The sequence below is a fragment of the Dreissena polymorpha genome, chromosome 1 (genome assembly GCF_020536995.1).
Source record: "Dreissena polymorpha isolate Duluth1 chromosome 1, UMN_Dpol_1.0, whole genome shotgun sequence".
Taxonomy (NCBI): Eukaryota; Metazoa; Mollusca; class Bivalvia; order Myida; family Dreissenidae; genus Dreissena; species Dreissena polymorpha.
The window spans coordinates 81,108,963-81,133,800 of NC_068355.1; the positions used below are offsets into that span (position 1 = coordinate 81,108,963).

At 36.4% G+C, this 24,838-nt stretch overlaps 1 protein-coding gene across 8 annotated transcripts in view; it reads left to right on the top strand.

Annotated features, from left to right (window-relative positions):
• The window catches only part of LOC127837566 (catenin delta-2-like), a 69,564-nt gene extending 46,758 nt beyond the window's left edge, over positions 1 to 22,806 (top strand). For 6 of the 8 annotated variants that reach the window (XM_052364772.1, XM_052364791.1, XM_052364780.1 and 3 more), the window contains 19 exons: positions 810 to 1,132; positions 6,686 to 6,970; positions 7,269 to 7,388; positions 7,734 to 7,824; positions 8,814 to 8,967; positions 9,318 to 9,464; positions 10,141 to 10,397; positions 10,981 to 11,097; positions 11,527 to 11,678; positions 11,982 to 12,223; positions 12,735 to 12,807; positions 14,355 to 14,511; positions 14,940 to 15,090; positions 15,944 to 16,076; positions 17,030 to 17,123; positions 18,321 to 18,415; positions 18,970 to 19,136; positions 19,926 to 20,059; positions 20,790 to 22,806. In XM_052364772.1, the coding sequence (XP_052220732.1) occupies positions 810 to 1,132; positions 6,686 to 6,970; positions 7,269 to 7,388; positions 7,734 to 7,824; positions 8,814 to 8,967; positions 9,318 to 9,464; positions 10,141 to 10,397; positions 10,981 to 11,097; positions 11,527 to 11,678; positions 11,982 to 12,223; positions 12,735 to 12,807; positions 14,355 to 14,511; positions 14,940 to 15,090; positions 15,944 to 16,076; positions 17,030 to 17,123; positions 18,321 to 18,415; positions 18,970 to 19,136; positions 19,926 to 20,059; positions 20,790 to 20,924 (3,027 nt within the window). In that variant the 3' untranslated portion in view covers positions 20,925 to 22,806. The remainder of the gene's footprint in view (positions 1 to 809; positions 1,133 to 6,685; positions 6,971 to 7,268; positions 7,389 to 7,733; positions 7,825 to 8,813; positions 8,968 to 9,317; positions 9,465 to 10,140; positions 10,398 to 10,980; positions 11,098 to 11,526; positions 11,679 to 11,981; positions 12,224 to 12,734; positions 12,808 to 14,354; positions 14,512 to 14,939; positions 15,091 to 15,943; positions 16,077 to 17,029; positions 17,124 to 18,320; positions 18,416 to 18,969; positions 19,137 to 19,925; positions 20,060 to 20,789) is intronic. The other 2 variants (XM_052364802.1, XM_052364813.1) reach the window with 2 other exon arrangements.
• Positions 22,807 to 24,838: the final 2,032 nt, after the last annotated feature.

Sequence of the window (24,838 nt, forward strand, 5' to 3'; positions counted from 1 at the left end):
CTGTCACAAAATTAAACACTTATGGCAATTACTTCACTTGTCGTCTGCATGATGTAACTGCAGGTATTGGACTGCCTACGAGTGCTGTCGCTAAAGCAAAATGTGCGCTCTCATTGGCCAATTAGATTTTCCAATACATCAACGCTCCACCTTTAGGCAGGCTTAAGTTGACAAACTATCACAATATTCGGCGAAGTCTATATTTCTTTGATCTTAAGAAGGGCTAGGTTCAGAAAAATACACTTATCGCTAAATTTCAAGTGCACCGCTGAATATGATTTTGAAATTCAAGAGCCCCGGCAAGGTATCATTAAATGGCCTGTGGACAGCACTGAGCCAGGTCAAACACCCACACAACCATGTCAGGAAAACAGGAAACCAGATCAGTAAAACCATGCAATCAGCTCTGTTAACCATGCTTCATGTTAAGTTACCCACTCAACCAGTCAGTAACCCATCAAACCAGATCAGTAATCCACACATGAAGGTCAGTATCTCACACAACCATGTCAGTAACCCAGGCAACCAGGTAAGTTACCCATGTAACCTGGTTAGTAACTTGCAAATTTATAACTTCAGAATATGAATATAATTGCATTGTCTCTACCAGTTTGTATAAATTACATTGTATGTGTGGTTGTGTTTAATATCGAAGAAAGTTTTAATAAAGCATCATTGTTCCATGTATGTTGTTTTAAGCATCGATAAATGAATTCATTTTTGGAGATATCTTCGAACATGCATCATGTTATTGCTTAACCCAGCTTAACTTTTGTATTGATAAGTTATGCCAGTGCTTTGTGTTCCAGCTGAAGCAGAGTAATCAGAATCTGGGCAGCCGTACGTCCCTGCCCCAAGACCAGCACAACGACAACTATGCACCGTATTCTGGCCTCCAGCGCAACGTCCACCCTGACTCCCCTGTCAATGGTTCCCAGCGTGGACCCCCCACACCCACCAGGTTTAACCCAAACTATTACGATGGTTACGGGGATAATTACCGTAATAGCCCTGTACCATCGGAGCCTCACACGCCGCGGGGTTATGGTGGTAGCTTGGATCCCTACGACGCAAATCCCATGCAGCAGTTTCATCCGCCAGATAGTTCCTTCCACAATGACTCATTCTCTAGGTAGACCTTGTTGTTCATATCAAGTTAGGTCCCCTTTTTTCAGAGCCACTGTAGGGTTTATGTATTTAATTATAGGATTATTGATTAATCAGTGATCTAAATTAGCACAAGCCTACAATCCTTGCACTGGTCAGTTTTGAATCATGTTTGCTCAGGTTCTCCATCTAATATATGTTTGACTTTAAATCATTTTTAGCTCACCTGAGCACAACGTGCTCATGGTTTGCTTTTGTGATCGCCTTGTGTCCGTCGTCCGTCGTGTGACATCAACACAGCCTTGTTCACTCTCTAGAGGCCACATTTATTGTCCAATCTTCATGAAATTTGGTCAGAAGATTGGTTTCAATAATATCTTGGATGAGTTCGAAAATGGTGACGTTTGCTTGAAAAACATGGCTGCCAAGGGGCGGGGCATTTTTCCTTATATGGCTATAGCAAAATCTTGTTAACACTCTAGAGGCCACATTTATTGTCCGATCCTCATAAAACTTGGTCAGAAGATTCATCCCAATAATATCTTGGATGAGTTCGAAAATGATGTCAGTTGGTTGAAAAACATGGCGGCCAGGGGGCGGGGCATTTTTCCTAATATGGCTATAGTAAAACCTTGTTAACACTCTAGAGGCCACATTCATTTTCCGATCTTCATGAAACTTGCTCAGAAGATTTGTCCCACTGATATCTTGGATGAGTTCAGAAATGGTAACCTTTGCTTGAAAAACATGGCTGCCAAGGGGCGGGGCATTTTTCCTTATATGGCTATACATGGCTATAGTAAAATCTTGTAAACACTCTAGAGGCCACATTTATTGTCCAATTTTCATGAAACTTGGTCAGAGGATTCATCCCAATAATATCTTGGACGAGTTTGAAAATGATGCCGGTTGGTTGAAAAACATGGCCGCCAGGGGGCGGGGCATTTTTCCTTATATGGCTATAGTAAAACCTTGTTAACACTCTAGAGGCCACATTTATTGTCTAATCTTGATGAAATTTGGTCATAAGATTTGTCTTAATGATATCTTAGATGGGTTCGAAAATGGTTATGTTTGCTTGAAAAACATGGCCACCAAGGGGCGGGGCATTTTTCTTTATATGGCTATATAACTTATAAGGCTATAGTAAAATCTTGTCAACACTCTAGAGGCCACATTTATAGTCCGATATTCATGAAACTCGGTCAGAAGATTCATCCCAATAATATCTTGGAAGAGTTCAAAAATGATGCCGGTTGGTTGAAAAACATGGCCACCACGGGGCGGGGCTATTTTCCTTATATGGCTATAGTAAAACCTTGTTAACACTCTAGAGGTCACATTTATTTTCCAATCATCATGAAACTTGGTCAGAAGATTTGTTCCAATGATATCTTGGATGAGTTCGAAAATGGTTTTGATTGCTTTAAAAACATGGCCACCAGGGGTGGGGCATTTTTCCTTATATGGCTATATTTGGCTATAGTAAAACCTTGTTAACACTCTAGAGGCCACATTTATTGTCCAATCTTCATCAAATTTGGTCTGAAGATTGGTCTCAATGATATCTTGGATGAGTTTGAAAATAATTATGTTTGCTTGAAAAAAATGGCTTCCAAGGGGCAGGGCATTTTTCCTTATATGGCTATAGTTAAATCTTGTTAACACTCTAGAGGCCACATTTACTGTCCGATCTTCATGAAACTTGGTAAGAAGAATCATCCCGATAATATCTTGGACGCGTTCAAAAATGATGACAGTTGGTTGAAAAAACATGGCTGCCAGGGGGCGGGGCATTTTTCCTTATATGGTCCGATATTCATGAAACTCGGTCAGAAGATTGCTCCAAATAATATATTGGAAGAGTTCAAAAATGATGCCGGTTGGTTGAAAAACATGGCCACCACGGGGCGTGGCTATTTTCCTTATATGGCTATAGTAAAACCGTGTTAACACTCTAGAGGCCACATTTATTTTCCGATCTTCGTGAAACTTGGTCAGAAGATTTATCCCAATAATATCTTGTTATCTCAGGTGAGCGACTTTGGGCCTTTCAGGCCCTCTTGTTTGGTCATAGGCATTTATGTAAGAATTAATGCTTGCTTAGTTGATCTGATTTTAATTACTGTAATGTGCTTAAGAATATGGATTTTATTTTTTTATTTGTTTTGTGGTTTTGTTTACTCCGCCAAAATTTTTGGGGGGTTGCACATAGTCGCCGCTTCGTCTGTCCGTCCATGTGTCCGTCTGTCTGTGCACAATTTTTGTCCGGGCTATTTCTCAGCAATTAATGACCGGAATTCAATTAAACTTTATAGGAAGCTTCACTACCAAGAGAGCTACCCTACCCTATCAGCCGGTACTGGTTGGATGATTTTTCACAGAGTTATGGCTCTTTGAAATTTTCCATTAACTGTATGTATAGTGCAATTCTTGTCCCCCCCAACTACTATATGTTTCCTTTTATCTGAACATATAGTGCAATATTGTGACAAAAAGAACTTTGGGGAGCATCACCTGTCTCCGACAGTTTCTTGTTTCCATGGGTACACAAATGTTAGAAAAGGAAAGATTTACATAATATAGAAGCATTATGCGAAAGGGTTCTTATGCTATATGAGTTTGCGCAGGCTGGTCAGGAGTTTTTCTGTTTGCTATAAAGTCACTTAATGTTTTGTCATCTTGTTACCTGACAGAGTATCTCACTGGCCACATAAGGCATCAAATCCATTGTCGCACGCTGCTCATATGACTTTCTACTTATTAATGATGCAGCAGATGTGACCAACACACTTAATTCTCTAAATATCCTGGGCATCAAATTATTATTTAATAAAAAGGTCTTGTGTTTTTATGTGCCCCACTATAGTAGTGGGGGACATATTGTTTTTGCCCTGTCTGTTAGTTGGTTGGTCTGTTGGTTGGTTGGTTGATTTGCGCCAACTTTAACATTTGCAATAACTTTTGCAATATTGAAGATAGTAACTTGATATTTGGCATGCATATGTATCTCACTGAGCTGCACATTTTGAATGATGAAAGGTCAAGGTCATCCTTCAAGGTCAAAGGTCAAATATATGGGTCAAAATCGCTCATTTAATGTACACTTTTGCAGTATTTCAATATTCAAGATAGCAACTTGATATTTGGCATGCATGTGTATCTCATAGAGCTGCACAATTTGAGTGTTGAAAGGTCAAGGTCAAGGTCATCCTTCAAGGTCAGATGTCAAATATATGTGGCCAAAATCGCTCATTTTATGAGTACTTTTGCAATATTGAAGATAGCAACTTGATATTTGGCATGCATGTGTATCTTATGGAGCTGCACATTTTGAGTGGTGAAAGGTCAAGGTCAGAGGTCAAATATATGTGGCCCAAATCGCTAATTTTATGAATACTTTTGCAATATTGAAGATAGCAACTTGATATTTGGCATGCATGTGTATCTCATGGAGCTGCACATTTTTAGTGATGAACGGTCAAGGTCATCCTTCAAGGTCAAATTCATGGGTCAAAATTGCTCATGTAATGTCACTTCTGCAATATTGAAGCTAGCAATTTTTTATTTGAAATGCATGTGTATCTCATGGAGCTGCACATTTTAAGTGGTGAAGGGTCAAGGTCATCCTACAAGGTCAAACGTCATATAGGGGGACATTGTGTTTCACAAACACATCTTGTTATTTCTTGTTATTTAATTTTCCTTTATATGACATAATTAAGATTAATAATTCATATGATTGCCTTCATTTACATAACATTTTATTATTATGATGTGTAAATGTAAACCCTACAGTGGTCTATAATCATATTTGATGACACCAAATGGCTGCACGGCATGATATTTAACCAAACTGCCTGTGTGAATGTTTATATTTTGAGCATTTTAAATAGTTATGTTTGAACTAATTGCAATGTACAATGGTAATACATGTAATGAATGCTCATTTTGACCATTTTCCCTTGTTTGTTAATATCAAAATGACTAGTTAGGAATCGTGTGATATGCTTTGTCCCATGAAGACTGTTGGATAACTGTTGGATTGCGTCGTGGTAAGGGATCTGGTTGATTGTGTTTTCATCGTGAATGCTGCCATTCTACCCATCATTCTGGTGCATTTAGTTATCAGCTAGTTTTCAGCTTCTTGATCAATCATGCATGGAGTGACTTGCATATTTCAAAGTGTGTTTTTAAGTGGTGGGCTGTTTCCATCATAATAAAACTACTTCTTTGGTGTAACTGCTCCATTCTTACATACTTTTAATGATTTCTATTTATTTGTAATGGTATATTGACTGATTTTAACCCTCATAATGTAATCCGTAAAGAATATTCTGACTGGTTTTTTAACTTTCATTTTTGTGGATTTTATTATTTAAACTTTATTTTGAAACATGCATTATCGACTGAACAATTAAATAGTCCACTACAGTGTGGTACACTTGCATGTCAATTCATTGAGATGCATGGAAGGAAGGCAAGAGGGTTGTATGCATGCATTTTTTAATTGTTTAACGTTAAAAAAAGCTACATTTCATAGTGAAGAGAGAGCATGTCTTTTATTTATAGAATTGCTTGATTGATGCAGTATGTAATAGTGAAATAAAAAATGATTTGCATGAAAAGATGTCTAAACCAGTTTTTATATGAATTGTAACTTGGCTTGTATCATTTAAAAACTGCTTCTAACTGAAGTTTTGGTGTTGCTACACTCTGGGATTTGTGAACAACTGCACATTTTCTGGTAACAAATGATATAATTTGTAAAACATACACTTTTTTTAAATATGCATTATTTTTGTAAAATACTGAGATGCATGAAGAAACTCCATTGTGGAAATTTTTGTAACTATGTTTGGTGCTAGATTTTCATATTTGACCAATTTGTATCAGTTGAATTTTTTTATGGACACTAGTATCCCCTACATCTCACATCCAAATGTTTATAAAAGAACTTGCAATATTGGAACCTGTAGTAAACAAATACCCCTCTTTTCAGTCCCTCTGATTATATTGTATGTTTACATATATGAGAAAGTAGATACAATGTTTCCCTGATTTTATGATTATTATTAACATTCTTGAGTTGAAACAGTTATGAACATGATGAATGCTAGGAGGATCACTGAACTAGTTGCTATTTACATTCATATTAAGTGTTAGTTGCTTAGCGCATATAAGGTTGAGCTTTGGTAATACTGCATGGCCAAAAGGTTGTGGTATTTTGGGTTTTAAATTTTATAACAAATGTGGTAGATGTTTATATAATGTCTTTTTTATCTATACTGTTTAATATCTCTAGGTGATAGATGCATTTTGAAGTTGTTTGAGATAGTTAAGTAGTTGTTTATATTTTTCTCTCCTGTTAATTGATTTGTATAAAGTTTCTAAAAGCTTAATGGTTTACCAAATTGACTTTTAATACAAATAAAAAGTTTGTGTTTTTTTAATGTCAAAAGGTTGCATCCTCTTACAATAATGCAGATAAGTCTTGCAATTTAAAGCATATGCTGTAATACTTATAAATAAGTAGTGTTGTAAGGTTATTAAATGCAGACAGTTTCAACCTCAACAGAGCTCCTGCCCCCACAGACAGATATGGAGCCCCCCAAGTGGAGGACAGTTTTTACAGACAGTCTCCCATGCTGGAAAGAGGCTACAGAGATGACCCAAGGAGCAAGTACATGGACAGCCCCCGGGGTGGGGCCCAGCCTCAATACCCTGGGGATGATCGGTACAATGACAACAGTTTCCAAGGCCAGCCGGACAGTTTTCACGGTCCCCCTGATGACTATCATGATCAGCCGGACAGCTTCCAGGGCCGGCCAAACTATTCAGGATCTCAGCACATGATTGACAGGTGAGCTCAATTTGTGACCACTTGATTGGTTGGTTGCTATGCTGTGAAATGTGTTATGAGATCAGAGATTGGACATTTTTTAAGGGTAAATCATTTTGTAATTGTTAATGAAAATCAACTTGCATTGGTGGCATGAATCATATTGAAAAACAAAAGATGTATTCAATTCTGAATGCAAGCCATTTTCAAAGCAATGTTTGTAGTTCTTCTTGACCATTCTACTGACCAAAATACATTTTAAAATACGCAGTTTTCAAATGGCAATCCTTACCTATATTAACTTGTTTGTGTGTGCCAGGTATGGTGAGCCGGTAGACAGTAGAGGGCCCCCACCTGATGACAGTCGTTACCAGGAGGAAGACTCGTACAGGGAACCCCAGGATGACAGCTTTCGGGGACCCGTACCTCAGAATGACAGGTAGAAAAATATTGGGGTCAAATATTACAAGTATTGTTTTTTTTTCAATGTTCATGTTTTTCTCGGGTGTTTTTTTTTTATATTGGGTAATGAGAGTTTAATATTTATTTGGAATGTTCATGGTAAGGGAATGAATATTGGGTAAACTCTGTTTAAGGTTGTAACTGCATGTCTTGTCAATTACATATTGTATTTAATATTGAATATTGTGTACACTGCACATTTTGCACGAATGTAAAAAAGAATAACCAACATTTAAATGGTCTTTTCTAACTTCATGGGGGAACATTTTTAATCGTTTGGAAACAAATAAGCCTATGAGCTGATTTCTGTGTGACATTTCAGGCACAGAGACTACGATGACGACCAGCCAACCAATCAGAGCTTCCTACGGGATCCCCATGGCAACTATGGAGACCCTTACTACCCAGAAGATGTGGGTTTGCTGAAATAGTACCGGGTTGTAAATCTGTCCAAAGAACAATATTATTATATTGTTAAAATTGATTTAATAGTATGAAATATGTTGATGACTTGGTTATTTTGATGTTTTGTTCATTCTCATGGTGAGCTTTTGTGATCGCCTTTTGTCCGTTGTCTGTCTAGCGACGTCAACATTTGCCTTGTTCACTCTCTAAAGGCCACATTTATTGTCAAATCTTCATGAAATTTGGTCAGAAGATTGGTTTCAATGATATCTTGGATGAGTTCGAAAATGGTGACGTTTGCTTGAAAAACATGGCTGCCAAGGGGCGGGGCATTTTTTCCTTATATGGCTATAGCAAAATCTAGAATCTAAACACTCTAGAGGCCACATTTATTTTCCAATCTTCATGAAACTTGCTCAGAAGATTTGTCCCACTGATATCTTGGATGAGTTCAGAAATGGTAACATTTGCTTGAAAAACATGGCTGCCAAGGGGCGGGGCATTTTTCCTTATATGGCTATATATGACTATAGTAAAATCTTGTTAACACTCTAGAGGCCACATTTATTGTCCAATCTTCATGAAACTTGGTCAGAAGATTCATCCCAATTATATCTTGGAGGAGTTTGAAAATTATGCCGGTTGGTTGAAAAACATGGCCGCCAGGTGGCGGGGCATTTTTCCTTATATGGCTATACTTAAACCTTGTTAACACTCTAAGCCACATTTATTTTCCGATCTTCGTGAAACTTGGTCGGAAGATTTATCCCAATAATATCTTGTTATCTCAGGTGAGCGACTTTGGGCTTTTCAGGCCCTCTTGTGTTATGTTTCTCTCATTTTGTAGATGCCTCTGTTATTGTGTTGTTTCTCCAATTCTGTTTTTGCCTCTATTACTGTGATGTTTCCCCAAATTTTCTCCTATGTTTCCCAATTGCAAAAAAGTAAAAAAAAAAGGCTGTTTCCCAGTCAATTATGACGTTTTGCCTATCCCCAGGAAAACCGTCGTCATGAAGGCCTGCCCCAGGTCCAGGACGACCCGTTTGCAGACGACCCGTTCCGCCAGAAGCAGCGTTCTCTGCTCCATTTACAGCAACTAGAGGATCCCTACCCCCGGGGACACTCCCCAGCGGCTGGCAGCGAACGCATGAGTATGGGTAGTTGCATAGAAATTTTATCTCAATTTAGATTATAAAAGAAAAGTCAGATATCTTTTATTTACTGAGTGTTTAGCACTTATTTCTTTAAAATTGTCTGATTTGTTTGTCATTGGCAAATTTGTGTACCGGGTGTATGTTAAGCAAAATCTTATGATGAAAAATGGTGTTTTTTTTTTTTGATGAAGTGATATACTGTTGATCTTTGAATAATATTTTACCACTTAGCTGTATTTAAGCTAGACTACATTGTATACTTTCCATCAAAATGTGATTTAGAAAAGGTAAGAATAAACAAGTATGTTGACCACTGTGATGTAAATGTTCATGTTCTACTACATCAGGTCCAGGCAGTCTTCACAGCCTTCATGATCGTCCCCCGCAGTATGACGGGCGGGAGGGCCCAGTCCGCTACGTGGAGGACGACCCTCACCACCCAGATGACAATTACCCGGAGGACAGATCTCACACACCTTCTGGGAATGAGGATTGTAAGTGCTGCAGTGTATTCTGTATGAGATTGGACTTAAATTTAAATAAGTTTTATTTCTCTCCCTTTCTATGCAAAACTAGATTAACAAATAGTTCTTAACTTTGATGGGTTTTATGACAATCAAAATTTAGGTGAACTTAATAATGGGAGGAGGGTGTCTTCCTCCACTGAGTTGGTTCCAAAACACACCTGTGTTCTTTTTTGTCATAAACTATACTGTCAACAAAATTGGGCTTTAACATTATTAATTTTGGCAGCTAAAGTGGATATTTTTGATAAATGGTTCTCAGTTCTAACAGAAAGAAATATGTTGGTATGCAGATGGAGTAGATTGTGTTCAGCATCACACTGCAGTTTGAAGTTGGCATTTTTGTGTGAAATGTGCTTTAAATGTCTATATACATGTATACAAACTTGACATAACATGTGTACAGCTGTGGTAATGTCAGAGCATCTGGGCATCACTTAGATGAGGAATTTAAAACTTAAAAAAAAGCTTTTTATTTTAATAGGATAAGATCTAAAGATATTTTACATTTGGAGCTTTTGTGATAATTGACCTATTTTTGAGATTAATTTAACATCATGTTAAGTCATTAAGATCTCTCTGACAAGATTTCTTCAAAGAGAAAGATTTTAATGACATTTGTATACTTTACGCTGTTTTGTGGCAGCAATGCGGTGGCGGTCACCTGACCTCCAGGAGGTGATAGACTTTCTGAGTCATCCTAGCGATGCCATCAAGGCCAACGCTGCTGCATACCTTACCCACCTCAGCTACATGGACGACAACATCAAGCAGAAGATACGAGGTCTGAACGGCATTCCTCTACTTGTGGACATGCTGAACAGCGACTTTCCTGAGGTGCATAAGAACGCCTGCGGGGCGTTGAAGAACATGTCCTATGGGCGACACAATGATGAGAACAAGGTAGGCTGGGCTTGTGTGGTTGTATTGCTGTACTTGAAATAATGTAATGAATATGGCTTTAGCTGGGTCAGCTACCTGAGTTGGTAGAAGGCTAGGCTCACATGTTCAAATGCCCTGGTGGCCCACATATTTTGTGTATGCATTGGTCATTCATTATTTGAATAATTATTAAACATAAATGATGTTGTCAGTTGCTGGCATAAATATGTGCATTTGATACTTGTTAATCATGTTTACCCAGGAAGAGTTTTAAGTAGGTTGTGTTACTGCCTTGATATAACTGAACAATTCAAACAAACACAAATTCAATGTGCATTTAGTGTATTGAATTCTTATCCAATAAGCTTACTGGAGATGAATGTGCATGTGAGTTGGTTAAAATGTCCAAGCCTTGGGTCTCAATTGAGGTTTATCTCTAGTTTATATATCATATTAAGATTCTGTTTTAAAAAGTATGAACTGAAATAATTTTGTTTTTAATTTTATACACAGAAATAAGCAAGTGACATTTGTTTATAATGATCAGTTAAACTACTTTCAAGTGGGCTATTGGTTCAATACTCATCTTCTTGTGCAATTTAAGCGTTCTATCCGTAATGCGGGTGGTATCCCGGCGTTGGTACGGTTGCTAAGGAAGACCCAGGATGAGGATACCCGGGACCTGGCTACAGGCGTGCTCTGGAACCTCTCCTCATGTGATGTATGTGCTGCATTGGAGCCTTGCTCTTAAAACACGGGGTGTAATGCATTTTATGGGATTTTTTCGTTCTCAGCGAAAATCCAGTTGAGGCGGAAAGTGTTGTGCCTGATTAGCCTGTGTGGCAAGCATGTATTAAACCCACTTTTAACAGACTGAGGCTTATTTGTACAATTATTTAATTGCTTTCATTTTTGCATTTATTATATGGTGTGACAGACAGTCATCATTCTTAACAGTTAAATTTTGGGGTAGGTTGGAAATACTAATTTCACTAGTAGTGTTTGTGAAGGAAATAAATAATATTCAACCATTTAAGATACGAATGCATCATATTTTATTAAGGTTATTATGGAAACATTATTTATTGAACAGTCTGGGGCCATTTTGTAAAGTGCAAGTGGTACATGTATGATTTCTTACTGCTGGCAGGATTTGAAGAAAGCCATTATAGATGATGCGCTGGCAGTGCTGGTGAACAGCGTGGTGATACCGCAGTCTGGGTGGGAGAAACGGGGTCTGCCTCCAGTACACAACCAGGACTCCTGGACCACAACCTTCCGCAATGCAACCGGAGTTTTACGGTATGGCGTGTAGTCTTGTTGTATTATGCTGTCTGAAGTCTGTAGTGTTACTGTATGACTACTTGTAATTTGGCTTGACGTCTGGAGTTTTATGGTGCAGCATTTAATCTGGAGTCGTGCAGAACAGCTTGTAGTCCCTAGTAGGGCTTGTAATGGCGCTTGTAATAGGTTGTATAACAGTTGTATTTCTTATCACAGACATATTTCAAATGTTTGCATCAAATTTTATTTCCAATTTTGTTGAAATGCTGTACTTTTGGAGATACACTTTCAGTTGTTTGAGATCCCTGTCATATATTGTAGGAACGTGAGTTCAGCAGGTGAAGAAGCCAGGAAGAGACTGCGAGAGTGTAACGGACTTGTGGACTCATTAATTCACACGCTAAAGATAGCAATTGATCAAAATAATGTGGACAATAAACCAGTCACAAACTGTGTATGCACGTTGCGGAATTTGGCATTCCGAATTCAGGAAGTTGCTGATCCAGACTTTTATAAGAAGCGTGACGCAACTCTGCGGAGACAGAAGAAACAGGAGAAAGGAGGTAATCAATTTGGGTTTGAAACTGATTATATTAAAAATGGAGTAAAATGCATAGAGTGAGTACATTTTGACCCATAAAAAGCACAGATAAATCTCTGTGTTTTAACAATATTTTTTTTATCTTATCCTTTTAAGAGCCAAACTGATTTATGAAGAAAAAAGAAATAACTGCTATTCTTGTCTCAAACTTCCTAGGCTTCCCTGTATAATGAGTATACTTCAGTCTGTCTTCAAATACTGGCTGCACACCTATCTAGGCTTGCCTGTATAATAGTTATCTTTTAGCTGTCTTTAAATACGGGCCTTACACTTATCTAGGCTTGCCTGTATAATCGGTACACTTCAGGCTGCCCTTAAATACCGGCCTAACGCATAATTAGGCTTGCCTTATAATGAGTAATCTTCAGGCTTTGTTTAAATTCTGGCCTCAGACTTATCTAGGCTTGCCTGTATAATGAGTAATCTTCAGGCTGTCTTTAAAACTGGCCTCAGACTTATGCTTCTACATACAGGGACAACTGGCTGTTTTGGTGGTGGCAATAAAAAGAAAACGGGACCAAATAAAGGACAAACTATAGAAGATGAGTATGTATATTTCATGATTTTGTGATTATATAATATATTATCTGCAAAAGCAAAATATATTTGTTAATTAAATAAACATTAATGTGAAGATTATTGCCATCAACATAAGCAACTTTAAATGGTTGCAACAAATTGGTGTGCAATAATGCATGTGTACAATTCAGTTTACTGTTAATTTTTTGCTAATTGACGAGATCTGAAGAAGGCCATTGCATAAATACTACAGATTGCAACAAATAGCTCAATATGTGTTCACATCTTTGGTTATTAAAGTATTCAAATATTTGATTGTCTGGTATTCAATACATGTGAACAAGATTTGAATGTTTATGATGCTTTCTTACTATCAAAAATATATACTTATAAAAACATGCAACAATATTGATAAATTTACAGCATCAAGTGTTATTATTTATCCAAGAAAGAAAAGACAAACAAACAGACCTTCATCACGAACTTTCATCCATATGGCTCTTAAATTCTTCAGCAGTTCTCTTAAATTACTCTCATAAAAAATTGCAGCCTTTCGATGCTCAGGTATAACAGAGATGCAAGACAAATTGTTTATTTGTTGGCAGTTTCAAAATTTTAAGAACTATAGTTGGCGAATATCCTGTTTGATTGAACTTAACCCTTTGCATGCTGGGAAATTTGTCGTCTGCTAAAATGTCGACTGCTGAATTTATAAAATTAGCATTTTCTTCGATTTTTTTCAAAGAATATCATCAGAATAGCAAACAGTTTGGATCCTGATGAGTCGCCACGTTTTGTGGCGTCTCATCTGGATCCAAACTGTTTGCAAAGGCCTTCAAAATTCGGTTCTCGCACTGAAAGGGTTAATTGTGTATTATGTGCTTGATAATAACCTGCAGTTGACAATTTCATCTCAGGCTTTAATATTAGTTACATCAAAGTGTTAACACATCAGTATGGTGAAAGGGTGATTTTGACACCTATACTGTATACTTGAGATCCATAAGCCCCACAGAGCGTTGGTCATTAGAGACAAATAGTTGCATCCCTAATTTATACATAGTGGCTTAACTTGACATAAAATATCAAAATAATTTTTTGAAAAAAAGTACAAGAATCTTTGATTTTAATAATAAAATGTTTAAATTAAAATTAAAATCAGGGTAAACAAAAACTTGACATGTGTAGCCAGAAACCTAGAACCACTTGTATTTTACTATAGCTTTGTGAAATGTTCTTGACTTGGAACTGAAGTACAGTTGCTTCTTGTACAAGTAAACATTAGGACAAACATATGTGTCTTGTTCTGATAAAACTGGACTTAATTCATGTGCGTAAAGTGTCGTCCCAGATTAGCCTGTGCAGTCCGCACAGGCTAATCAGGGACGACACTTTCCGCTTTAATGGTATTTTTAGTTTCAAGGAAGTCCCTCCTTACCGAAAATCAAGTTTAGGCGGAAAGTGTCGTCCCTGATTAGCCTGTGCGGACTGCACAGGCTAATCTGGGACGACACTTTACGCACATGAATTAAGCCCAATTTTCTCAGAACAAGACACATATAATTTTGTAACAGAACTCAGCCTCAGCTACCCCAGACGGCTCAAGTGTTCCGGGCACTATGGGGTGTGGATGCTGTACGCTACTTCCTGCAGCTTCTCACTGGATCCAATCCCACAATGCTCGAGGCTTCCTGTGGGGCCATACAGAACCTAGCAGCATGTGACTGGAAGGTTAGAGTCTCAAGAGTTTGGTTGTTTCAGTCCTTTAATAAAGATTAATACTAGACAGTGCGAATTACAAAAATAGTTTTTGGCCTTTAATAATATATACCAATATGTGTGTTGAATTATATACATATATTATACCTCACATCATAATGCTTCTTTGCATGTATTAATATACAAGGTAAGTTATAATAACCCTCAATGTGAAGTAAAGGGGGCGATACTGGAATCTATATGAATATCAGTCTGCCCGTGGGTCTTTGTGTCCATAAGAGTTTGTGAAATGTGAAAGGCCAACCCTGTTTTGTGTAATACAGTAAGTTAAATGCATATATCAATTGTCCACTACAGGAAGTTAAATGCAGGTATGAGCCTGTTTTGTTGTTTATGTTGATTTGATGAATGTTAAAGTCCCAATTTATTTTTTCCCTCAGTTTGCAATAGAGATTCGGGCGCTGGTGCGCAAGGAGAAGGGGCTGCCTAGCCTGGTGGACCTGCTCACGTTTGAGGAGGAGAGAGTGGTCGGGGCTGCAGCCACCGCCCTCAGGAACCTCTCCATTGATGAACGCAACAAGGAACTTGTCGGTAAGGGATACATCGCTAATCTACATGACTTTATTGTAAAGGGTCTCATTAAATCTTTACTCTGTCCAATTTCTGGTCATTCATGAAGGACAGAATGCTGAAGTCTCCATCAAAATGATCTTTTAAGATTTTTTTATAGACATTATAGATCATTTACTGAAACATTTACTCTGATTATCTGAAATAACAATTTTGGCTGTAACTATGATATTTATCTTTCAATTATCACAAATCAAGCTTTAAATCAATATGAAAACAGTAAGCCTAACGAGATGTGTCCGCAGTTTGGAAAAATGACAATTACATTTTTTGTTAAATGTTTAAAGTATATGTTCATTTTTTTATAATGATCAATCAAAATAAGCAAAATTATTAAGAATTTGTCTCACATTTTATTGATAATTTAGCAAAACTGTATTACCGACATATGGTTTATAATATTATTCACATTTGATAGCCTGCAATGTATAGTGGTAGTGTAAAGGCTTTTGCTTCTAGAGATCCCAGGTTTGAACCCTAGGGATAGCAGAGTTTTAATTTATCATATTCCTTGTAATTTATATTATTTAAAACTATTCAAAATATAACAGTCCAGTAAATGTATTATATTTTTCCACAAAAAAAAACACACTTTTTTTCCTTCCATACAAATGCAGATACCTTGTAAAGACATTTCTCTTTTAAAGTTGACTATTGTATCAGATTCTTCACATGATTAAAGGAACATTCAGAATACACTTTGATATTGGCAGTATATAATTCATCCTTTGCATCTTGCTACATAATAACTCATTGTGTGGTGTTATTGGCCTTATTCCTTCATCGCCAACCCCTTACTGTTGTCCTTTCTCAGGCAAGTATGCCATGAAGCAGCTGGTGAGCAACATTCCCCAGGACGGTCGACCCCGGGAGACTTCGGACGAAACAGTGGCAGCGGTTCTCGCATGCTGTGAAGAGGTCATACAGCATAACCAGGACTTTGCGAAGTACGGCAGTCATTGAAATTAGTACTTGACCTAGCAAGCATACATTTATATGTTGTTATTTAAACACTTGAATTTTTGTGTTATTACTTAAAACCAAGAAAATGTTGTACGACGCCGTATCTGAGCAGGCCATATTCACAATTTTACAGTCCCTGTCTTATGCTTGTTTTGATAACTGCAATGGGCGCACAATTTTATGTTTAAAAATGTCAGAAATTGTCTTTTGTTAGTTAGTAATTTTAAAATTCCAATCAGGTATATCAAAAGAGGTCCTTAGAAGAACTTAATGATATAGATTGTTAAAAATTGATTGCTTTGTTTGCTACATTTGATTGTGTTCAACTCATATATTGAACAATAAATTAAGGAGTATTCAAATCTGGTCCTTAAAGTACTATTTTGTTCATGTGAATTTAAGAACTTGATACCAGAAATTTTCTGGTGTTTTGTTCTGCAGATGTTCATTTCATGAACTAGGTTGACAAATAAATTAGCTTAGATATGTCTATTTAATTTCAGTCACTTCATTAACATTTAAAGATGTTGCTTTATTGTAGTGATTAAATGGGGAATCAATTGCAGAATTGTAATGTGTATGCCCCCGGATCGTAAGATCGGGGGCATATTGCTTTTGGCCTGTCTGTCTGTCTTTCATTCATTGTTTGTGTCTCAAAACTTTTACCTTGGTTAAAGTTTTGCAATAACTTTTGCATTATTGAAGATAGCAACTTGATATTTGGCATGCATGTGTATCTCATGGAGCTGCACATTTTTAGTGGTAAAAGGTCAAGGTCATCCTTCAAGGTCAAAAGTCAAATATATTGCTTCAAAGCGACACAATAGGGGGCATTGTGTTTCTGACAAACACATCTCTTGTTTGTTATTATTACAATGCAATATAAAATCTGTGAAATGCTCTACTGTTTGTGTGAAATGCTCTACTGTTTGTCCAGGTCGTTTGTGAATGAGCGAGGTGTCCCAAGACTGATGTCTATAGTGAAACACCAGGAGCAGTTCAATCCAAGGTGCTGCAAGTTTGCCCTAGCTGTAAGTGCTACAAAAGGCCATTAGCTCTACTACCCTCTCAAAATATGCTTCAGATACTTTCATACATAGTTGAATAATTCAATATAAAATAAACTAGCAATTGTACGAAAGGTTACAAATGGACTCAACTGTAGAATATTAACGGGATAAAATGTTTCATGCTGCATTGGTCTGTCTGTTTGTTCATCAGTCTGTCCATTTATACGAGGTTTACATTAAAATGATGTGTTTTGTCTCACATTAATTATGCTTTCTTCAAAGCTTTCTTCAAAGCTTTGATACTTACATAGATGTTGTTAATGAACACTCTACTTAAGCCCATCAACAGAAATCATTTTAACCTTGACCTATGGACTTAATTCTAAAGGTTGAGTAGAATGAATTTCTTAATTGAACATAAAATGCTTCCTACAAAGCTTTTGTAATTACATAGTTGTTATCTATAAATGCTCTTAAAACACTCAAGATCATCTGACCTGATTTTGACATTAACATTGACCGTACTTTGGACAAGAACATATTGATTCTGACAAAGCTTCCAAATGCAAAATATTGGGCGGGGGGGGGGGGGAAGTTGTGGATAATGGATTTAATCAATTGTTTTTATATGTTAACCCTTTGCATGCTGGGAAATTTGTCGTCTGCTAAAATGTCGTCTGCAGAATTTCTAAAATTAGCATTTTCTTCGATTTTTTTCAAAGAATACTATCAGAATAGCAAACAGTTTGGATCCAGATGAGACGCCACGTTTTGTGGCGTCTCATCTGGATCCAAACTGTTTGCAAAGGCCTTTAAATTCGGTTCCCGCACTGAAAGGGTTAACATTGACTTATTCATTTAATCATTATGTAACAAGTACTGCCTCACATGTTTACTTTAGGGGTAAAAAAAAGAAGTGTGTTTCCACTGATTTCTTCATTAAAATAAGAAAGGTTGTTCACTTGTGTTGTTGTTTTTCAATACACATGTTTATTTATCCCTTTCAATTAGGATATTTAGTGACAGAGAGTCACCGAAGTCTTCCAAATCTACATTTTGTCTTAAAATTAAATTGTGTGTTTGTAACAAAACACATTTTCCAATTAATTTAACAGTACTGATTGAATAAAACAACATTTAGACTGGCCTATTTTCTCTAGAATATTCAAGATGTCCTGTTCTTACCTGTATACTGATATTCATGCACTGTGTGCTCAGGTGGCCAAGACCTTGTGGGGCTTCAAGGTGCTGCACTCAGACTTCAACCAGAATGGATACACACAGAAGGACTTCTGCCCTCCCCAAGCGGCCAGGTAAGACCACAAGTCACTGGGAAAATACACTAAGTTTATTGACATAAACCAGGGCTTCTTACAAGGCTCAGTGGATGGAAATCTAGCCTTTAATTAAATGGATGGAAAATAGCACATGAAAACCAAACTGAAAATGAATAGGGAATGATGTTTCAAGGAGTAAGTTTCCTTTTTGGTGAGAAGTCAATTTGTTTTAAGAAATGTGCATAGAGAATGCAGCCTATATTTGTCCATTGGCTGTAGAAGATAAAAAGCCCTATACGTATACTAATTTGTTTTTTGAAAAATGTAAACAAATAATAATGTAATAAGGTTTATTTGCTTTCAACTTTTGATGCAGTGTAAACAGAATATCATACAAAAACAAAATGTAGTATTCTTTTATGGTCCATATAAGCACATAATACCATTGCATATAATATAGAAATTTTGAGAAAGAACATAACGCGTATTTGTCACCTTGAATTGAAATATTAAAAGGTAAGAAATTATAAGTCGTTTAAAATAAAACTCTTAGATTTAAGGTTTGTTAAATGATAGGTTGTGTTGTTCAGGTCCCAACCGCAGAGCAATTACAGCACGTTACGACAGAACCAAGGCTATGACGACACAACAATGCGTTCTCGTCATGGCAACGGGAATGGTTACCCTAGTAACCACATGACAGGAAGCAATCCCCGCTTGGTACAGGGCCACAGCAATCCTGCACTGGACCAACATGGTAATGACATGCTGTACAAGGAACTGATTCAATGCTTGTACATTATAATGACCTGTTGATTTTGTTCCTCTCTCTGGAAATTATTCATAATTTTGTAAATCAGATCTATGTTCATTCTGCCAAATTACTGATTTTAATATCTAGTTTACTGCATTTCCAATATTGCAAAATCATGTTTATTTGTGGGAATTAAATTAACTAAAAATGACAACTATGTGTACATGTAAATTTGTGTATTTCTGATCTGATTTTATTTTTTATTGGACTTCGCTTCAATCACTCGCCAATTTTTTTGTAACACATGTCTGCAATGTATCGAGGAGGGTCGAGTAAAGAAGAGGTTTAATCACATTGAAAACTAGTTGCTTGTTATGGCAAAACGATATTGAAACAGCTTTACTTTACTTGAGTTACAATATATGTCAAGTGTCAGCTAAGTACTTTGAGTATTGCTTTCTCAGTTGTGAAGTAACACTAATGCAAGAAGTTTAATATCTAAATTGCAAAAGAAAATGCTGTCTTTTGTTAAGTGCTTTGATTAATAATGCCTTTTGTGCATAAGGTAATTAAGTCTTCAGAATTCCAGATAGGTCTTCTCATAAAATAAGAAAAAAAACGTCAAATTAATAATAAATAAGTATTTTGCAGTTAGTAAATATTGCTAAGTTAGTATTCATATGCTGCTCAAATAGATATAGACTCAAAAAAGTTGGTCATCTTAAGTTTTGGTTAGTTGACAGCAAGGTTCAATTCAGCCTTTAGTCTGATGTTTATGATTATGTGTTGTAGATATGTATGGCAGTAGGCAGGGGATACCAATGGTGGACATCCCAGCCCAGCCCGCTGGATATGCCCCCATAGATGACCCTGTCCACACAAAACCCAGGAACAAACTGCCTGCTGGAGCTGTACCTCTATTCCCAGTAAGAACATACATCCAGTGGCCTTAATCACATTAATGTGAGACACACATACATGCAGTGGCCTTAATCACATTAATGTGAGACACACATACATCCAGTGGCCTTAATCATATTAATGTGAGACACACATGCAGTGGCCTTAATCACATTAATGTGAGACACACATACATCCAGTGGCCTTAATCATATTAATGTGAGACACACACACATGCAGTGGCCTTAATCACATTAATGTGAGACACACACACACATGCAGTGGCCTTAATCACATTAATGTGAGACACACACACATGCAGTGGCCTTAATCACATTAATGTGAGACACACATGCAGTGGCCTTAATCACATTAATGTGAGACACAATAACACTGCTTTTGAATGTGCATGTTTCCACAAACTTGAAGACTCTGAATGACGGAGCCTGTTGAAGTGTTTTTAATGTTGCTTCAGTTAAATATTTAATGATTTAATAAAGGCCACACAATTATTGAGTAATGCAATCATAATTATCATCCATAATTGAAGCACTTTACTACGCAGATATCTGGGATTAAGTTGGAGAAGTTGTATATGCCTAACATCTCTGAATCATATACAGCACTGTCAGGTTAAATCACGGATTTGTTTCTTGTATAGAGTTGTAACGTCTATTACTATGAATTAATTAATTTGGTATATGACTCGATGCTGATTTGTGAGGCCTGACTGTGATGCAGAGCTTGTGCTTGTAGGTTGATAACACAGAGCCTGTCTATGCCCAGGTCCAGAAGAACCGTAACCACGGTGATGAGAGGGCAGAGCACGGAGGCCCTGGTCAGATGATGCTGTCAGCTGACAACCCAGACGGGGTCGACTCCTGGGTCTAGCAAGGGCAGGGACCCTGGTCTGGTGCATATGTAAGAGACACAACTGTGATTCATCAACTGGGAAAGACTGCCTGAAATGGATGGGAAAGAGTGTCTGAAATCAATTGGAAAGGGTGTCTGAAATCGATAATAAAGAGTAGCTGAAATGTATGCAACAATAGTCTTAAAATTGTTTCTGGTTTGGTGACAAAGGCATAGAACATGGTGAATTGTCAATCATTTTTAAAGATACAGAAACAGTTTTTGAAATAATCTTCGTGGCAATCAGCAACATTTGTGAAGACATACGCAATAGCTCTGACTAATGTAAGCTTAATACATAAATAATCTTTGATTGTTAGGTTGGCAATGTTTTGGAGGTTTGACTGTTCTCTTGACCATTTCTTAAGAGCACTCCATCATAGTTGGCCAAGGACCTGATTTCACATGGGTGAATCAGCAAGGACCCTGCAACTGTTTGACAAATATAGATCTGAACTAAGTGTTGAGTGTTGATGACTGCAAGGATGTGCATGTAGGCCTAAACCGGACTAGCAAGCACACGGCTTGTAAGCTGCGTTCACTTGTGTCTGCTGACTTTTAAGTATTTGAACAAACATTCCAAAACCCACACTTTGTGGTTACACTGTAACATAATTATGTGTAATAATGAATATATATAAGCTACTAAATAAATATTTGTGTCTTTACCTGTATATGTGTATTGGCAAAGTGAGCAACAAAGTTCATTCTTTTAAGGATGTGTTGAGTTGTGTCTTGCAAACATGGGTGTTTTTATGCTAGCCAAGCTCCATTCCAGCTTGCCCTATTGCACAGTCTGGTCAGAAGCTCCACTGTCCGCTATAAAATAACACAAATGTTTCATGGTCTTAATAGCAGACAGGGGAGGTCAAGACCAGGCTTTTAGCATGCTGAGGTTTTAATGGAGCTACGCTGGCGGCATATTGCATAAGACCCAGTCGGCTCACTTGAAGTCATGCAAAGTTGTTATGTAAGACAAGGTTGTGAGCACTGATATTGTGTGAGGAAAACATATCAGCTTTGTTTCGGTTGATATATCTTTGGTTGTGCAAAAGATAAATGTAATCATGCATTCTGAATACTGTTTTAACGCAACTGTTATGTTAAATTGCTTATTTTAGCAAACTGACTTGCTTGAATAGTAGTTATCTGTGCTGGGCATAATAGATGCACAATGAAATTACTCATTTTTGTATCACATTAGTATGCTAATTTTATCACTAACTTCAAATTTAAAGATTCTTTTTGTAAAATCAAGTGCAGAAAATGTATGTGCATTTTTACCTGATGCAGTAACAGCACTTTTTACCATAAATGGTTGATGTATTTGTTCTGTGTCACATTCCAGGTGAATTAATATATTTTTTTATTAAACACTCCATTTTTTTTATTGAAAAGTGTTTTTGTCAACGACATAAAGATTGTCTAAATGATTAAAAAAAAATAATGTACATTTGTATCTGAAATGTCCAAAGATTATTTCTTGTTATGCATATATGCACATAATGTCACTTTCAAACCTTTGAATATCTTTACTTAAGATATATTGTAAATATTCTAAAAACATTGATGTATAATTATCAAAAATCAAAAGTCATGTTTACGTAGTGCATCAAGTAAATCGTTGTAAATCAGATTATGCTCGTATGATTTAGTGATTCATAGATAACCATTATTTGGTGTTTGTATATTTTTTTATGTAAATGCTTAATATAAGAATTTTTCTAATACAACATAATATATATATTTTCCCTCTGTATTTATCATGCTGTTATAAGAATAATAATATGTTTGTACATGTGAATCAATTTGTCCATAAAAAAATAATGTTTTTAAAGTAATAAAAGAGGGAGGCATCAAACAGGTCAGTTGTTTTTCTTCACACTGCTTGGTCATAGACAGTTGCAGGGGTTAACGTAAGAAATTGACACTCACTTGCCCGGGGGGCAAGTTACTTTGAACATCTACTTGCCCTCATTAAAAACTGGTTGCCCTATTTTGAAGTCAATTTTTTATTGTCATTTGATCTTTAAAGCATTGATCCACATGCATTATTATGCTAGATTTAATTTCAGCTATATTGAATGTATCAAAAATAAAATAATAATCGTTTTTATAATATAAAGTTGTCAACAACACAAAATCTGGACAGTTTTATTTCATTGAATAGTCACGATTGAATACTATACATATAAAGAGTTTATTACTATTCAAATTTTAAAACGGTATACTTGTCACTATATCTATACAAGTTATGGCATAGATTAAAAGGGGGGAGGGCTTAAAATAGTACTGTGAAAATGATTGTTCAGAGTTTGAAAATCATGTTGATGTCTTTGATGAAGAATTTCTCACTATTTTAAACTGTTTCTTTATTATTAAAAATAGAAAAGATCAGCAGCTGCTGGACGCTACCGTCCGCCATGTTGAAAAGTCTGCAGAGTAGAACCTGCTTTGAGCATTTAGATTGGCTTATACAACGCAAGCGCCCAATCAAATCTCGTTTTACTTGATAAAAAATATATTGACCCAAAGAAAATAAATAGATACAAGGGAAAACGCAAAAAAATACCGCAATTATGCTAATACAAAACGGACTTGCCCGGCGGACTATCTACTTTGGAAACTGACTGATAACATAATAACAGACCGGCGTTGCACCTGGTCTTCCGAGAATGCTACTCATTAAAGGAGCTGTACAAATAAGGAGACAAGTAGTTATGCTGCAAATGTTCAAGTTGTTAAAATTTAATTTAAGATATATTAAGTGTTTTATTTAGTTTATACACTCCACTTAAAGTCCCAATTTTAACAGATAAATGTGAAAATAATTGCTGGTGCATTGAAAAAATCAGTGATTATTCTCTAGGGAAATTGCTAGTCTGCTTTAACAAATTGATTAATCAGTATACATGTAGGTTTATCAAGATAACAAAAATTGATAGAATAGAACAAAATAATGTAATGTTTGTCAATGTAAGTATCAGTTTTCCTTATAATAATAATTGTAAGTTTTCTGCACATTAACATACAGTATTGTGCTTATTAGGAGTACACAAGAACTACAACTAGAATGTTAACTTAACAACGTACGGTAATTGTTCCATTTCTTTTAGAATTTTCTTTTAAATTTAGTAGGGAAGAACAGGCGATTATTGGTACCTAGTACTGCATTTAGTTGCCATAAGAGATTTCACGCATTGGTATCATGTTTTGATCAATTTTCATCCATAAAAACATTAACATCACCATTATATCGCTTTGTTGAAAATTCGAAGCATGCGTTTTTTTCTGAAGGAAGAGAAAGATTGCTATTGATTTTTTTATCACATTTCGCCTTGAGTTCAGTACCATGAAATATATTTAATTAAAGTACTAAGTAATAGTTTCTCCTATTATTGCAAAGCATAAAAATATTTTGTATAGATACAATACCATTCTTAACATCGATTAATGATCAGCTTTAAAATCCACATTATTTGATTTATCATTTATCAAATTACAAAAGTTGATATAAACTTTTTTCGAAGTTAATGAATTACAAGTATATTAATATTGTCATTTCTACGTTTCTCAAAATACACAGTTATATTTCGGTCCTACTAAATGCTGCTAAGACGTGTGTGTGCTGCGTGGGTGTTCGTGTGTGTGCGTGTGTGTGCTGAGCACTTTATTTGAAGTCGATCCTCACGGTGGGAGCGTTCTTTAAATTTACCCCAAAAGACACCAAGTACTGGTTCTACCTAGGTTCCAAGGATTCCTTGTATAGTCAGAGTGCGTCAAATCTCCAGAGGACCCGTGTACTTAAAAGGAGAAAAAAGAAAATATATAGTGTAATGTTATTGCTGGTTTGTAACCTATAGCGGATTTTACAAAATAAATAATCAACGTTG